The sequence below is a fragment of the Acomys minous genome (assembly GCF_964271855.1).
Source record: "Acomys minous genome assembly, chromosome: 15".
In the NCBI taxonomy this organism is placed as follows: domain Eukaryota; kingdom Metazoa; phylum Chordata; class Mammalia; order Rodentia; family Muridae; genus Acomys; species Acomys minous.
This window is the reverse complement of record NC_140497.1, coordinates 53,943,216-53,961,336: the sequence shown is the minus strand read 5'-3', so window position 1 is coordinate 53,961,336 and position 18,121 is coordinate 53,943,216. Positions and strand designations below refer to the sequence as shown.

At 44.3% G+C, this 18,121-nt stretch overlaps 1 protein-coding gene across 7 annotated transcripts in view; it reads left to right on the top strand.

The window, feature by feature from the left end:
- PSD3 (pleckstrin and Sec7 domain containing 3) overlaps positions 1 to 18,121 on the top strand; it is a 541,746-nt gene that overhangs the window by 265,617 nt on the left and 258,008 nt on the right. For all 7 annotated transcript variants that reach the window (XM_084758401.1, XM_084758398.1, XM_084758403.1 and 4 more), the window contains 2 exons: positions 914 to 2,000; positions 6,104 to 6,487. In XM_084758401.1, the coding sequence (XP_084614527.1) occupies positions 914 to 2,000; positions 6,104 to 6,487 (1,471 nt within the window). The remainder of the gene's footprint in view (positions 1 to 913; positions 2,001 to 6,103; positions 6,488 to 18,121) is intronic.

Below are 18,121 nucleotides of genomic sequence, written 5' to 3'. Positions count from 1 at the left end.
TCTGTAGAGGCTCATAAGCACTGAGCGTTCTCTGTCACGAAGTAGAAGGCAGTACACCATAGATAAGGATTTTCCTGACACAGTAACAAAAACGAAGTTCAGAGAGAGGCTGGATGCTGAGGTTGACCTAACAGATATTTCTGGTAGAAACTTTCGCTTAAATGTTTTGTTTATCAGCATGTCCATATATATATATGCATATGCATATACATATATATGTATATATATTATATGAGGTAAGAAATATATGCTTATTAGGCCAATTTAGTCATTCCACAGTGATGTACATCAAATTACTTTGAAAAATATATCAATAGCTTTTATTTATCAATTAAGGAAATAAATAAGATGCAAAATTATTACAGATACCCCTCTCTTAACATTTTGACTTTACTATCACTTTCCAGAGAAAATTTAAAACCGTTTTTCTCCTCAGAAATAAGACAGGGAAGAGCAGGCTTCTAGCTGGAAGATATTTACTGACTTAAAATAAATCTTGCCTTTTCCAAGGGTCAGTCTCAGATTTCATGGCATATTGGTAATGCTGCTTAGCGGTGTGCCCTGAATCAATATTTATTATTTCGCCAGTGGTATTTGGATAATGTTGCTTATGTGATTTTAATATTTATGCGTATGAAGGACTGAGTTACTATATCATTATTTCTTGGACTTCATGAGAGGTAGGTTTAAATATGGTGTGAGTCATGAGACTACCTCTTCCTGTGTGGAAACTTCTGTGTTGATGTATTGTAGGCTGAATAGAAGGGGTCACTGCAAGGTTATAAGCAGTGTGTGTGTTAATGGCTGAGGGGAATGAAATAATAGAATACACATTTTGGGAACGTAGTATGTCCAATACTTACTATTACGTACTAGACCCTGATGCCATGCTTCCGTTCTGTCCCGTTCTCAGGTGATCATGGAGGAAGCACTTTACTCCCACCGACCGTCACAAACGAGTTTCCAGAATATGGGACCATGGAAGAAGGAGGAGATGGCCTAAGAGGCTCATTAGACTTTGATGTAGAGTCTCTGCCATGCCGCTTGCCAGGGCAGCAGGCGGTCCACCTTCCTGCTGGACAGGACTCCGCGTTCAACAGTATTACAGAAGGACCAAATGATGCCCCTCAGTGTCACCCTCAGGAACAAAGTTTACAACCCATTGACTCTTTAATTTCTGCCTTGAAAGCTACAGAAGCCAGAATAGCTTCAGGAACATTTCAGCCTACAAAGGTACTGGAGAAAGATGCTAATTTTTCAGTTCAGCAGGTGGATAAAGGGAGGAGCACTGCCAGCCACAAGCCACAAAGAGCCCATAGAACATTCCCTGTCGGCCCAGGAAAATCACCAGATATACCTCTTTCAGTGGAAGTACCAACGGAGGAGAATTTCTCTTTGCACATCCGGGAGGATCTGTCTGAACTCTTGCCTGAAGAGGCTGAGACACAGCTGTCCCAGATAAGGAGTTACAGGAGGCAAGGACCTCTCCGTGTGCAGGGGCCAGCAAGTCCTGTGTCCTCGAGCTCAGCAGGGAGCCATAACCCTGTGGACAGACTTGGTGTTTTGAAAGATCAGAGGTCTGACGTTGGAAGAGAGCACCCTAGAGGGTGTGATCGGAGTGGCTTCATGGGGCGCCAAGGCCGGGTCAAACATGTAGAGTTTCAAGGAGTAGAGATCATGTGGGCCGGAGAGGAGGCAGAGGAGACCCAGCATCCTGTAGGCCTTGAGACATCACCAGAAAGGACAGCCCCTCACGGGAGCAAAGAGTTTGCCAAAGGTACAAGCCATTGCAGCCCAGGTGATGCTTTGTGTAGCAATTCCGTTCACTTAACAGGGAGCGTTTGGGATGGAACCTGGAAAGCTCCTTCGGCAAGGTCTGGCACAAGCCTAGGGACCTTGTCCCCTGTGCCCGTCGGTGACAGTGGAGAGGATGAAGTCTTCCTGCGAGAAAGCAAAGAGCACCTTGAGGAGAACCTGGATACACAGGGCGACAAAGAAAGGTGAGCGCGGGACTTGTCATGCAGTGGGTGATGCCGGGAACACGTTGCAGGAAATCAGTGCCTGTGCTGGATGTGGGGACCCACTGCACAGTTCCGGAGCCCCACCTTGCCAAGTCAGTTCTCCTTGCTGTATTTATTCCATTTACCTGGAGTCGACCGTGATGTTCAAAAACGCTAAATGAAGCAGCCTGGAAGTAAATAACCCACGCTGTACATAACTTTGATTATAGTGTATTGTTCGTGTTGTTCCATTTGTTATGATTATTAGATCCCTTACTGTGGCTGGTATGCAGTGATTGTAACAAGTATGTACGTATAGGAATGACATATTTAGGAATCATAGTCTTTGGCCTCATGCCAGTGGCAGTTTATCACTGTGCACAAATGGGAGGGCTGCCCATACTTAGTGTCCTTATTGTCATAGAATGGAAGAGAAATTATGGTAATCTAGGCTCTTCTCACGTTACAAGTTTGTAAGACAGAAAAGTGGTCATGTAATAAAGTTGACTGTTACGCAAGGACCAGAAGAGCAGCACTGAAGACACTGTGAGCACTCAGCTGTGCAAATGTGGTTTTGACACAAAAGACTAATTCTTTTTTTTTAAAGATTTATTTGTTTATTACATATACAATGTTTTTGTTTTTTTGTTTTTTTGTTTTAAAATGCATGTACACCTGCAGGCCAGATGGCTGTGAACCACCATGTGGTTGCTGGGAATTGAACTCAGGACCTCTGGGAGAGCTGACAGTGCTCTTACCCTCTGAGCCATCTCTCCAGCCCCAAAAGACTAATTCTACTGACATGGCTTAGGTAGTCAGTACAGCCCATCTGGGCCTTCCTGTGGGTGCACACAGTGGCTGCAGTGCAGCCTGCATCCAGCCTCTAGTGTAGCTCTATGTACGGACATAGAGATTTGGCCCATGATGCTTTCTGTGGCATGAAAGGACATCTCAGAAGGTCGGAGGTAGACCGGACTCTGTTCATTTGCTCCATGATATTCACAAGTAAATCTCTTCTTTTCACAAGTGGCATGTGTTCTGACGCATGGCCTGCGTAAGTAAGCTTGGCATTTCTTGATCTTTTCTGGCCTTCCTCAGCATTTCTGACATCCATGCCCCGTTAGAGCTTGGTTATACGGATGACACAGCTCTCTTTCTTAAGTCCCTCTGGTCAGGTCTGACCGTTGTTTTTGACAAGTCATTTGTTGTAACCTGCACTGCTGTATTTTTGAATGTTAGCCCTCTTCCGTCATTCCTCATCACACATGTTACAGTTTATCCTCAGTGCTTCTCAGCCTGGAGCTTGGATGACCCTTTCACAGGGGTTGCCTAAGACCATAGGAAAACATATATTTTCATTATGATTAATAAAAGTAGCGAAATTACAGTTGTGAGGTAGTAATGAAAGTACTTTTATGGTTGCTGGTCACAACATTAAGTACTCTGTTAAAGGGTCATGGCATTAGGTAAGTTGAGAACCACTGGTTTATATGGTACAAAATATCTATCAAGACTGGAGGAGTGTGTGTGTGTGTGTGTGTGTGTGTGTGTGTGTGTGTGTGTGTGACAGAGAGAGAGAAAGAGAGAGAGAGAGAGAGAAAGAGAGAGAGAGAGAGAGAGAGAGAGAGAGAGAGAGAGAGAGAGAGAGAGAGAGAGAATATGTTTTCCTTAAAAGTTGATACATTAAAGATGAGGCTCCTTTTGGGCGACTCTCAGGATCACAAAATCTCTAGCTTTGATATATATCACATGGCTTTGTCTTTACATCACTCTGAAATGTACACTTTCACTGCTAGTTAGACTAGTAATTCGCTGCTCCCATTCGCTTTCCTTCCCTTCCTTTTTTGTCTATAAGTGATTTCAGGTTGCTTATTGTGTTCCACACCCAGTTAGGCGCTTGACATGAAAGAATGGGGAAAATACATGAGATCCAGGGTCTGTGGACTTTACTGCTAAATATACAAATCAAATCGATCACATTCTCCCACCCTGTTCCCTGTTTCCCCCTGGACCAGGAGGAAAGGAGGGAGGGTGATGCCATAGGGATGTCAAGTAAATAAATAAATAAATACATACATACATAAATACATAAATAAGAAAAAAGAAACATGTAGCAGGTATGTAACTTGAAGTGACACTAATTTAGTGAATAATGCTAGTCTCAGAAAGACAAAAACAAAAAAACCAAACCAACCAAACATCATCAGCAGCAGCAACAGCAACAACAACAACCCCCCAGTTGACCGCATAAACACCCTCTAGGTACTGTGAAGGAAGAGAACAGCACTCTACTGGAATGGAAAAGCTGAATGGAAAGAAGGCGGCTTATTCGGGTGGTGGCTTCCACAGACCTTTCTGTAAGCATGTTAGTTAGGAGAGACTTGAGAGCTGAGGGAGTTAGCTAGACAGAAAATGGGCAATGACGTTTATACAGGACTTTTGTTTTGAGACGAACAAAAGGCCTTTAAGAAGTAGAAGTCCAGAAAATTATTTGGTACACAGTGGAATGACAGTAAGTTAATCCCGCAAAGGGAGTCATACTGTTGAGTGTGGATTCTGGTAATACCTAGGAATTATTTATGAGACGTTTAATAGATACTTCCTACTTCTGTTTTATTCATATTTATAGGAACCAGAGGTTCAGAGAGGTTAAATCATCTGAAGTTACATAGCAAGTAGTCAACACAGCAGCCATGCAGTTGCATGCTTCCTAACTATTGATCTCCTGCTCTGCCCGCTGACTTAGCTAAGGTATCTGAATGCACGTTTTACAATTCAGAGACCATGCTGGATGTTAACTCTTCTCAGCTGTGTGCCCCACTCCTTTATATTAATGTTTAAGTTGTATTTGGCCTTTTGTGGTTTTGGCCGTCTTTACAATTGCTGTATTTATTAGCTTTAAACAATTCTTTTACTTTTCTAAGATAATAATTTCCCTCTTACCTTTACCAGCTCCAAACTCTCCATTTACCCTTCCTTTCTGTTTTTGAAATTCATGGCCTCTTTTTTTCATTAGTTGCTGTGACATACACATATATTACATACATATATGGAATATATACATATATTCCTAAATACATGACTACAACCTGCTCAGTCTGTATAATGTTACCTGTCTGTTTGTTTTCAGGGTTGACCATATCGTATCGGCTAACTAGTTGCTAGGAATGTCAGACTACACCCATGCAATCTCAGGAAAAGAAACATGAGCTGAACAAGGCCAACAAGGCCACAGTAGACACGCTACTGTGGACACGGGCGAGGGTGGGAGAGCTCAGTAGACGCTAACCCCACCCAAAGACTAAAGGCAGCTATAAAGAACAGAGAGATCCCAGAGAAACAGTCACCTATTACTCCCCAGCTGTGAACTGGGAGTCTCTGCAGTTCCACTTTACGTCAGCAGAGGGCAGCCGCTGGATTCTGACGGGGTCCTCTGTGGAGCTTCTGGTCTTAAACCAGAAAAGTATTACTATCCAGAGAAAGTTCAGTGCGTTTTTACTGATCACTTCCTGTATCAAGTTTACATGCTATTTATGCGCTGCTCTTAAAATTAGTGATGGTAGTTGTGCGACCTAGATATGGCTCATTGAAAAGAAAATTTAGTATTCAAATACACGCCATAAAAGATGTAGGAAACTAGTTTGAACATTTAATAAATTGTCTATACATTAGTAACATGTATATTAAGAATATTTTAGCCTGGGCTTGTGGATTTAGCTTAGTAGTTAGGAGCACTTGTTGTTCCTGCAGAGGACCTGGCTTCAGTTCCCGGCAGTCACATAGAGGCTCTCCACCATCCCGAACTCCAGCTTCAGCGGATCGGATGCCCTCTTCTAACTGCTGTTGGATCCCGGAATGCATGTGTCAGTACACACACTCAGACAAAACACTCACACCCACAAAACAGCCTAAAGAGAATATGGTAGCCTAAGGAGGTTTCATATTCTTCTTCCTAACTATGTTAAGAAGCTACAAGTTGGGTGAACAGAAGTTACATTCATACAACACAATTTTTTTTTTACATGGTTGGTTGAAGGCCAGAAATTGAAAAGAAAAAAAAATTAACTTAATATTGAAAATTATTGCTTTTGCTAATTTTCCAGGTTTCTCGAGCAAGAGGAGCCCCTCAGGGGAGGAGACGACGATACCCTGGGGCCTGGCTATACGGAGGACTCCACTGATGTGTACAGCAGCCAATTTGAAACCATTTTGGACAACACGTCCTTGTACTACAGCGCAGAGTCATTGGAAACACTGTACTCAGAGCCTGACAGCTACTTCAGCTTTGAAATGCCGCTCACGCCGATGATACAGCAGCGCATCAAAGAGGGTGGTCAGTTCTTGGACAGGGCCTCTGTGGGAGGACACCAGGACATCCTGAGCGTGTCAGCAGACGGCACGATAGTGATGGGGGTCAGCAACGGCCTGCATGATCCTGCCAACTCTGTCTACGCCAAAGGCCCTCAAGAGATTGCCTTCTGGGGAAGGTAGCAGTGCCCTTCTCATTGCTTCCATCGTTGTGGGTTTTTTGTTTGTTTGTTTGTTTGTTTTCTTTTGTAGTTTCCTTTCTTTGGGGAATCTGAGCGTAGGGTATATTTTGAATGAGTCTGGCTAGTTTCTGCATGAGTAAGCGAATGATGCGAGTAAGTGGACGTTTGGGATTTGACAGAACACCTACTCTAGTGGTTCGTCAAACTGGCAAGCTGAGGGCATTTCCTGGATTGCTAAACACGAATGGATGCCGAGCACGTAATTGTGACGAGCAGTTGCTTGCTCCGACGCTGCGGGCTGTAGACAGTGGCTGATGCTGTAAGGAAGAGCATCGGCAGGGTGTGTTCCTGTTTTTACCATTGGCATCCAGCTTGAGGCTAAATGACAACTTAGGCAGGGTACACGACCCACAGCCGCCACCTGGTGCTACTTACGGGTACCCATCATGTCACCTGTTCTTGCCTGCATCCTTAGTTCATCTGCCTGCCACTTAGCGCCTCAGCCGGAAGGGACTGATAAACCCTGTATGTGTTAGGAATTTAGCTGTGATACGTGTTTTCTGTATACGTATCTGGAGGTGCTGGTGGAGAGAAGTAAAGCTGTCTCTCCCAACAGCCCTCCCTGTGTTGGAATTTTCTATCACCAGCATAATTCTATGGTCCTTTGGAGGGACAAATTCAGAACCAGAGCATTTCAATACCATAGCCATGTTTCCCTATGAAATGGGTAGCAGTTGACTTGTTTCACAGTAAGATAACGAAAGGCACACAAGGTCTCAAAAGCGCAAGGTTTCGGTCTGATATGTGTATTCCCGCTGAAACCTGGTTTAAATTTTGCTTTCAAAATAGGGATAATGGGGGCTGGAGAGATGGCTCAGTGGTTAAGAGTACTGGCTGCTCTTCCAAAGGTCCTGAGTTCAATTCCCAGCAACCACATGGTGGCTCATAACCATCTGTAATCTGGTATGGCGCCCTCTTCTGGCTTGCAGGAGTACATGCAAGCAGAGCACTGTATACATAATAATAAATAAATCTTTAAAAAAATAGGGATAATGGTGCTCTGTGTACAGCTATGGCAACTAAAGGGTTCATATAGCTGAGAGCACCTTGCACAGGGTCTGGCTGCTAAGTCCATGTTCAGGCTTCCTGTATCATAAAGAGGGGTGCCCTGGGCACCCCTGAGAGAAGGATGTTTCCAAGGATGTGTCACTGAGAGAAGAGTGCCCCCAAGGAAAGGTGACCCTTGAGAACAAGCATTTCTAGAACAGGAGTGTGCCTGTGAGCAGAGTGTTTCCGAAGCGTCTCTGGAGAAAGTGTCTGTCTCTCAACAGGGAGTGCTATTTTAGGGGTTTTTGTTTGTTTGTTTGTTTGTTTGTTTTATTATCATCTCCTGTGACTGCAAATTTTGGTAAAATGCCGTAGAACCTGTATGTAAAAAAAATCAATGTACTTCCCAACTTTCTGGCAATCTATAGAAGTTGTTTATGCTATAGAGAAAATCAAGAGCTAACTAAGGCGGGTCTGGGTGCTGACATTCTACCACAGAAGCCACAGGGAAATTGTGTCAGTGAGGGTTGGAGACTAGAGCCAGTGGGCAGCACAGAAAAGGCTGGGTGAAAGGCTGAGTCATTTCTACTTCCGCGACCAGACACAGAGGAAGAAGTATCATCACTTGGCAGCACCGGCACTGTCTTAATGAGTGTTACCACAGCTGTGATGAAACGCCGTGACTAAAAGCAATGTGGGGAAGCAAGGGTTTATTTCACTCGCAGTTCATCATCCACAGTGAGGGGGTGGGAACCGAAGCAGGCCAGGAACCCTGGAGGCAGGAGCTGATGCTGCTTGCTGGCTTGCCCTTCATGGTCTGCTCAGCGGCTTCCTTCCAGAGCTCGGCGATGACACCACCCGCAATGGGCTGGGTCCTCTCCCACCAGTCTCTAAGCAAGAAAATGTCCGACTGCCAGATCTCACAGAGGCATCTTCTCGGTTGAGATTCTCTTCTTTGAGACAACTCTAGCTTGTGTCAGATAGACATTAAACGAGCCAGCCCAGTCCCCAATCCTTAGTACGGACAGAGTTAAGTCGTTAGAATACTGAAGTAGCTCCTAGTGTTTTACGTGCCAGCTTAGATAGTGGTGTCTGTTGGGTTGTCTTGAGGTCAAATTTCAGTTGTGTCACCTGCCTAAAGCAACAAAGAAACAAACAAACAAACAAATAAACATCCCAGTGCAGAAAAGAGGCATCTTTCAGGTGAGTCTTCTGCTGGGCTCCTGACCAGGTGATTCCTCCCTTCCATGTGCACTGCCAGTGGTTAGGATAGACCACCTTGATGGGGCATTTTGTTTGGTGGTCTCAAGGTTATGGGCAGACAAAGCTGTACAGCATTATTTATAACAACAACAACAACACAAGTAGAAAACCAGTGCCCTAGTTTGGTAGAATTACTCAAAGCCATGTGACTTGGTAGTGACATATCCTGTGCCTGCCTTCAAGTTGCTTAACTCCTGGACAAGTATTTTCACTGTCCTGTGTTTCCAGGTCTTTCATATAATTACATAATTATAATAATTATATTCTCTTCTCTATACAGAGAGGGTCTGAATTTGACCATTTTTGAGAACTTGGTTCTAAATGCTGAACTGCTTGCTACTGTTTTTCTTGTTCTTTGGTGTGTGTGTGTGTGTGTGTGTGTGTGTGTGTGTGTGTGTGTGTGTGTGTAATTGTTTTGGAGTGGTCAGAGTTGCAAAAACTCCTTTCCTCTTTCAGTGTTCTGCTGAGTTTTGGTAGCCGGGAGGAGCTGGCATCTCTCTGCTGCTCTCCCACACACGTCAAAGAAGAAAATTCCCCTGATCTCTCATTTTCAATATTTAGTTGGGAAGATTCACTGTTTGAGTACTTATTTTTCTATGTGTACTTTAAAGCATTATATAGAAATAACGAAGTTTGCTGAGACCCTGGATCCCAACTGAACAGGAATGGTTAAATTCTTCTGGGATGCTCTGACCTGTCAGCTGGCCAGGGAGCTTGCTGCGTGTCAGCAGGAAATAGCTTACCTCGCCCTGCTATGTAATGCAATATTTTAATGAAGGAGCAAAGAGCAGCATCTCCTCCCTTAGTGGTCCAGCTTGTGAGCCTCAGGCCCCCAGGGTTCAGCAGTGCTGTGTGAAGTCCAGTCACATGGCTCCAGAATTAGAAAGGATAATTAGAGACTTACTGTCACACATGTCCCCATGGGTTCCTTTGTGTCTGGGTGTTTCTCTCTCGCAGGCCTATCAGCCGATGACTACAGCTCCAACCAGTAAGTTCTGTCTGACCCAAAGACTGCAAGCCACAAATGTTACTGTCCCTGGGAGTCATGGTGAATACTGTCCATGTCTGTTGAGCAGGGTTTGGACAGAGGCAAAGAGAGATAGCAAGTGCAGGAATATGTCAGGAACTTCTTTTCTGGGTCTCTTAACTGTAAGGAACTGCCGTTAAAATATGCTTTGCAGTGTGGGAAAAAAATACGTTTTATATCTCAGCTTCTTAGATTTTTCTCTCAGGATAGAAGTTCGGCAGAAGAGGTGAATTCTATCTGTGAGCGGCTGATATGCCTGAGGGAAGTGCTTTGCTGTTCCTACCCTGAAGTTGGTATTTGTGGTTTTCTGCCTTCCTCTTGCCCTTCCTCCTCTTTCCTCTCAAAGGGAATGTTTTGCCTTTTTTTTTCCTCCTTAGTGCCTTTCTGCTGGAGAAGAAGTAACTTGAAATAGCAGTGATAAAGAAATTGGTTAAAGTGTAATTTAAGAAATTTTTCTAGCACCCCAACTTAAAAGGTAAAAAGCATTTTCATATGCACAGCGGTTTTAGTTTAGCTGGCGATAGAGTAACATTTTGGTTTTATTAAGTGTCTCTAGAGGCTCGGAGAACTCTGGCCTTTTCTTCTGTCATTAGGGTTAGGGCACTCTGCTGCCTCCTGGTTTCCTAGTGGGTGGATGAGGCTCCAAGTAATATCTTACAGTGTTTTATAGTCTAAGTATTTTTCTGCAGAAAAGGAGGTTCTCATTTTTCTCCTTTATGAAGTGGTTTTAGTGGTGAAATTATATAGTTTGGTTTTTTTTTTTCACTTGAGAGTTCCTGCTCGTGTGTGTGTGTGTGTGTGTGTGTGTGTGTGTAAGGTGTGTATGTGTGCGTGTGCGTGTGTGTGTAAGGTGTGTATGTGTGTGTGTAAGGTATGTGTGTGTGTGTGTGGTGTGTAAGTGTGTGTGTGTGTGTGTGTGTAACGTGTGTATGTGTGTGTGCGTGCGTGTGAGTCCGCACGCCTGTGCTCCTGTAGACCTCACAGTCAAACCTAATTTTGAATCTTACTTTAGTTATTTAGCAGGCCTATAACTGTTTAAAAAAAAAAAAAAGGAATCTCTCCCAAGTAGAAAATAGAAAGAATAGTAACTATTATAATGGAAGAAGTAACAAATGTGATGAAGCTGGGGGTGGGGTGGGGTGGGAAGGACAAACAAGTGGCTACTAGTGTCAGAGGCTTAGTAAAAGATAAGTAACTGAAATCCCCATAGTAAGAGTAGCAGGAAGAGTCAACAAGCCACCCCTCAGCACTGCCTTCAGCCTCTGAGCTGTCAGCACCAACTCTCCAGCCCTGAGCTCTCAGAGGCTTCCTGTGACATCAGTTTCCTACACAAAGCACCATTCACTGCAGGAGTTGGTGGGGTCATAAACGTGGGCACTATGGGCGACTTCATCTTGGGCAGCTCTTTTCACTTGTGGAAATTGATTCCTTATTGGTAAAAGTAAAAATATCCTTAGCAACCAGTGTATTTTTGGTACATGGATTTGCTGAGTGCTAGTTTTAATCCGTTCATGGTTCACACAATGGTCTGAGTGATTAATTGTCTAGAGAATAATTGGGAAATAGATAAGAAAAATCTTGGTAAAGGAAAAAAAATTCAAAGATTGGGTCAGTGTTAAATATATGGGACAGATGAGGTTGGGTCAAACTGACTTTAGACTTCAAGCATGGTTAACTTGCTGAACCCAGAAGCTGTCACAAGGAGTTAAGGACAGTACTGGGGTTTGGAGGAGTCACCTGGCAAGTTCTGCTTTAAACATGTTCTTTGTGAAGTACAGTGGTCAGCCGTTCGTGGAGAGCTGGTGGACTGTGGGGCTGAAGGTCCCCGGAGAGACATTGGAATCACACTCTCAGTGATGCACTCTTTTCAAGGGAGAGGGGAAGGTAAGGATGGTTGTTGTACATAGGAGAACCTGGGTGTCCACTGTGGATCCTACTAATTTTTTTTTGTACAAAATGTAATTCATAAGGGCTTGGTGTGAGGACAGGTGACACGTTGGTTCCATGAATGATCTTATAACAAATATAACTTCAAACATTGGAGATAGGAGCTATGTATGACAAGGAGCATGTGGCTTTAAGTAAAAAAAAAAACTTGAATGGTTCACACTTCACGTGGCTGAGATACTATAGCAATCTCTTTTATCCATCTATACAGGAGTGCAAGATTTTTGTTATTGTTCAGTGGTAGAAAGTTTTAATCCTAATCTAATCTAATAGGTGTCACAATGCTAATCCAGGATTACTTAGCTTCCCAAAGAAAGCTAAGGCAGGCCAGTTACTACATGTCTTTCACTGATCTGCAGAGAGCGGATTATCCATCCATTAGTGCTGACACAGAAACACAATGGACTAAGGAGTAGTGCCAACAGGTGGCTTAAACAATATTAAACCATCCACCACCCCCACGCCCACCCCCACGCCTACCTCACCCCCACCCCCCACCCTCACACCCACCCCACCTCCAGTAGCAATGGTTTAAGACATTCACATGATATTTGGAGTCCATGACTAAGTAAGAAGATGTCCGCGCGCACTTTCAGCTGAAGGGAAGCACGCATCAGCAGAGTCTTAGGCTGTCACTTTAAAGACAGAAGAAGTAATTTATATAATTCCTTCCTTCAGAGATGCTTCCTAGCACTCACCGGATACTTGGAGATCAGCTGTGCCCTCTCCAGATAGGGCTTAGGCACATCTTCATACTGACAAAGGGACTTGTCCGAGGCAGAGATACTTTAAAAAGATAGAGTAGGAACTCCTCTCTCTCAGGCGGGATGAAGACTCCATGCTTTTCAGAGTCTTCCATGAGCAAAACACTTCTTCCTCCTCTTCCTCAGGGTTTCCTGAGCCCTGAGGGGAGGGATTTGTTTTAGAGAACCTGCTTCCGGCAAAGTGTTCCAAGGCCTCTCATCCCATCTGCTGCAGGAGGATGCTTCTCTGGGGATGGCTAGGCCAGGCCCTGTCAGTGCAATATTTAGCTGTCATGGGAAGTGATGACAGTCTCTCAGCAGAGGTCCCTTACTGCCCCATCTTGGATGAGGGAGGGAAATGACACATACTTCCTTTGAAGAAATAGTTCTCTGGGGCCTGGTGAGCTGACCCAGTGGGTTAAGGTGCTTGCTGTGCAAAGCTGGTGATCTGAATATCTGAATTAATTCCCTGAAACCCACGCAAAGACGGGAAGAGAGAACCAGCCTAAAAAACTGACATCTGGTGTGGCCCCATACATATTACACATAACAACACACACACACGCACACATGCACACGTGCACACACACACGCACAGGCACACACACACATGTGCACGCGTGCACACACACACACACACACACACACACGCACACACACACACGCACATGCACACACACACACACGCACATGCACACACACACACACACACGCGCGCGCGCGCACATTTGGACTTACTGAGCCATAAAACATCTTTGAGCTGTACAGTTATAGAATTAACAGTTCTCAAAACTGAGGGCACATTAGAAGTCTGGGCATTACTCTCAATTTCTGGATTCTGGGCTGTTTTCATTCTAGGATGGCACCTGGACATTGATCCCACGCCAGGGGACTGTGATGTGAATGAAACCTAGGCTGTCCAGCCTCCTGCCACTCCTAGCGGGGGCCTCAGACCAGCAGCATAGACATCAGTTTAGTGTGTTTCAGACCTCACTCTGGGCCCACTTAGTTGCATTTGCATTTCAGTGGGATTTTAAAGCCTTCTGAAATGTAAGAAGAACTCGTGGGAACCCGGTTAAAGGCAGAGTACAGAATTGAACAGCGTGAAGTCCTTGCAGGTCTATTACAGTAATGGGCAGAATCTTCCCTACATGCTGAGGAAACTTGAGTGTTCTGACTCTGAACATACAAGTGAGCTTTTGTATACCTGGTATTGTACAATGGAGCTAATCTCCTTCTACACACATAGGGACTGCCTTCCTCTCCAGGTAGGAAAACGTAATGCTACAATTTGGCTCGTGAGTGTCTTCCAGAGCGTGGTCCCTTAGCCTGTGGTGCTATTGGGAGATGTGTGGACCTTTGAGAGCTTAGCCTAGCTGAAAGAAGTGAGGTCACGAGAGGGAGGGCATGCCCTTGAGGGGAATGTTAGGCCTCCAGCCCTCCATCCTTCAGCCTGCATGAGGTAAGCAGTTTTGTCTGACTTCATGCACTCCTGTGTATCATGAGGTCTTGCCTTGCTGCTGACCTAAAGCAGTGAGTGGGACCAACAGACTAGACCGAAGCCTGTGGAACTGTGATCCCAAGGAAATCTTTCCCCTTTTCAAATTGTCTCAGGCAGTTTTGTTTCCACAGTGGTGGAAAACTAACTGCTGTGTTTAATGGTAAAGTATGTGGATTTTTAAGTTCACATTTTATTCCTATTTTTTTTTCTTATTTGAGATAACATCTTACCTATATGGTATGACTCGTCAGTTTACTAAAATGTTGTGAGTCCTCAAAAAATTTATATTGTCAGTAATAATAGTGTTTGATTTATCTTTACAATGTCCTCAAAACTATTCCATGTGAATGGATATGGTAAGATGGACTTAATAAATTGTATATGTGTAATAATACTTCTAAGAGCCTCGGATTACTTGGAGGTAAAGAGTTACTGTATTTTTCGCGCCATAAGATACATTTCCCCCCAAAAGCGGGAGTAAAATTAGGGTGTAGCTTATGGTCCGATTGCTGTCCATTGGGCATCTACAATGTCTTCTGTGCGGCTCAAGAATATTTTTTTCTCATTTTACTGCTCTAAAAACTGGGTGCTTCTTATGGTCTGAAAAATATTATATAATAGATGTCTTATTGCCTTTTTAAAATTAACTTCTTTATTCACTTTACATCCCCTTCAGAGCCCCCTGTTTCCTCTCTTCCCAGTTTGCCTTCCCTTCCCGCCTACCCTATTCCTCAGAAAAGGGGAGTCCCCCTACCCACCCACCCACCCCCTGTCAGCAAGCCACATCAGGATTGAGTTCCTCCTCTTTGCCTGTGGTCAGGCAAGACAGCTAGCTGATCAGGACGAAGTGGTAGAAAAGGAGGCAGCAGAGTCCATGTCAGAGGCAGCCCCCACTGTCCTTAAGAGCGGACCCACATGAAGCCTGAGCGGCCCATTGGCTACAACTGTGTAGACGACTGTTGGCGTCCTTTTAAAACATTATTTTTATTTTGAGTTCCTTAAATCTCTTTCTCCCTACTCCACCCCAGTCCCTTCCAGCACCCCAACACCAGGTAGGAGAGAGAGAATGTTAGTGGAGAGAGGGAGGTTAGTTTTCCTTAGCTGCTTCCTGCTGTTCCGGGTCCTCAGGTTCCTTGGGGGCAAGTCTAATCATTTCAGGACATCTCCAACCTTCTCTCTCAAAGTATATCGACAGCAACCAGGAGCAGCAGGGGAGAAGCAACAGCAGCCTTCTTCTTTCTTGGAACCCCCAGTCTCTCTTCGGGGCTGGCTTTTATCCCCTACTGACTAAAACCGTACCCCCACACGAGGTAGTTCACAGCTGCCAAGCATCAAATGCTGTTTCAGGAAGCAGCCATCAGCTGTGGACAAACTGGAGCAGCCCCCATATCCCACACCTGGGATTAAAACAAAAACATGTTTACATACAAACCAAAAACGTCGATAGCAGACGACCTAGGTCCAGTCTCTGCATGATCCTTGGTTGGTGCTTCAGACTCAACAGGCCACTATGGGCCCTAGTTAGTTAGCTCTGTTGGTTTTCTTGTGGAGCTCTTGTTGCCTCTGGGTCCTGTTATTCCTTCTCCCCCAGTTTTCCACTAGACTCCCTATGCTTCGCCTAATGTTTGCCTGTGATTCTCAGCATCCCTTTTAAACTGCTCCTGGGTGGAGCCTCTCAGAGGACAACTCTGATAGGCTTCCATCTGCAGGCTTAGCAGAGTATCATTACTCTGTCAGGGGTTGGCTCTCTTCCATGGGGCGGGTCTTTGCTGGGCCAGGCATTGGTTGGACATTCCCTCAATCTCTGCTCTCTCTGCTCTGTCTTTATCCCTGCACATCTTGTAGTCAGGGTAAGTTTGGGATCAAAGTTTTTGTGGGTGGGTTGGAGTTCTTCTCCCTCCACTAGGAGTCTTGTCCAGCTTGATGGTGTCCCCTTCAGTGTCCATAGTCACTGCTACTAGGAGTCTTAGATATAGCCCCCCTCATATCCTCCCAGAGGCCTGTTCTGACTTAGGTCTCCAGCTTGTCACAGCAATGCTCCCATCCACAGTTTCTCTTTTCTCGGCCGACCTTCTGTCCTCCTGCCTCCTCTCTCCCCAAGTCTGATCTCCACCCCTCTCTCTCTCTGTGTTCCCTCTCCTACCTGTTCCTTCTCTTCAACCACAACCTCTGTCTATTCTGCTTCCTCTTCTCTGGGAGGTTTAAGCATCCTCCCTTGGGACCTCCATGTTACTTATTTCTTCGGGTCCGTGAATTGTAGTGTATTTTGTCCTGTACTCAGGATATACTATAATCTGCTTGTAAGTGAGTACATACCATGGGTGCCTTTCTGGGTCTGGGTTAATACACTCAGAATGGTATTTTCTAGTTCCATCCATTTGTCTGTCTGCAAATGTCATGATTTCCTTGTTTTTTTAATGGCTGAGTAGTATTCCATTGTGTAAATGTACCACAGTTTCTTTATCCATTCTTCTGTTGAGGGACAACTGGGTTGTTTCCAGATTCTCGCGATTATGAATAAAGCTGCTAAGAACATAGTTGAGCAAATATTCTTGTATGGTGGAACCATTATTTGGGTATGTGCCCAGGAGTGTTATAGCTGGGTTTTGAGGTGGAGCTATTCCCAGTTTTCCGAGAAAGTGATAGATTGGTTTCCAAAATGGTTGTATAAGTTTGTACTCCCAGCAGCAGTGGAGGAGTGTTTATGTGCTGTCACTTGAGTTTTTTTTATCTTAATCATTCTGACAGGTGTAAGATGGGCTATCAGAGTCATTTTGATTTGCATTTCCCTCATGACTAAGGGCGCTGCACATATATTTAAATGCTTCTTCGCCATTTGAGATTCCTCTGTCGAGGATTCTCTGTTTAGCTCTATGCCACATTTTTAAATTGGGTTATTTTGTTTGTTGGTGTTTAATTTTTGAGTTCTTTATATATTTTGGATGTTAATCCTCTGTTGGATGTAGAGTTGGTGAAGATCTTTTCCCAATCTGTAGGCTGCCTTTTTATTCTGTTTACAGTGTCCTTTGCCTTACAGAAGCTTTTGAGTTTCATGAGTTTCATATTTATTAATTTTTGGTCTTAGAGCCTGAGCTCTTGGTTTTCTGTTTAGGAAGTTGTCTCCTGTGCCAATGAGTTCAAGGTTCTTCCCCACTTTTTCTTCAAATACGTTCAGTGTGTCTGGTTTTATGTTGAGGTCTTTGATCCACTTGGACTTGAGTTTTGTGCAGGGTGATAAATGTGGATTTAATTGCATTTTCTATATGTAGAACTAACAGATGCCCTACTGTCTTTTAAATGCTCTCTTAACCTCAGATCTACACAGAGAGTGGAGGAAGCACTGAATGAATTAATTATACTGCAAAACAAAGTCTTAGAAGTACATTTCACTTGGCAATCACTTGGGTCTTTTAGGATTTCTCATAACATTATACTTCAGTCCTGGTCCATCTCACCTATTAAGATATAAAGCGCTCAGGCCTTAATTTGGGGCCTCAGAGAATCAATCTCTGATCCAGTGGACACTAGTGTTTTTTTTTTTTACTGAAGACCTTAAGGAGAAACTCTTCTCAGGTTTTAAGGATAACTTTAGTACCATGCTGAGGCCCCCAGGTCAGGGTAGGTGCAATGTGAGGTCACAGACACTGTCCTGGAAGTGTTGCTTTTTAAGGTGAGCTTTGAAGAAGGCTGATGTGTGGAAGTGGATGTTGAGGCATGAGACAGTGTGGGAAAGATAGAAAGGACTGAGAGGACACAAGAGACAGACAGACAGACAGACACAGACACAGATTTTGGTAGAGTCGGCAGCAGCTACCAGGATTTTGGCCAGTGCCAATTTGGAATGAAGTCTCCTTTCCTCCTATTCTCCATCCTGAATGGGAACGGCTTTACTTGGACCGTGTAACCATTACACATCTGGTTCCAAGTAGGCACCATTGTAGACATGCCAAACAACACAGAAATTATAAGCCTGTGGTTTGAAAGCATCACACCTGGACTGCAGGTTCAGGACCACCTCTCACCTCTTTTCCTCTCTGGGGCAGGGCAACTGCTGTATTGATGTTTATCATTCCTATTGGACACATGGCCATGGACATTATGTT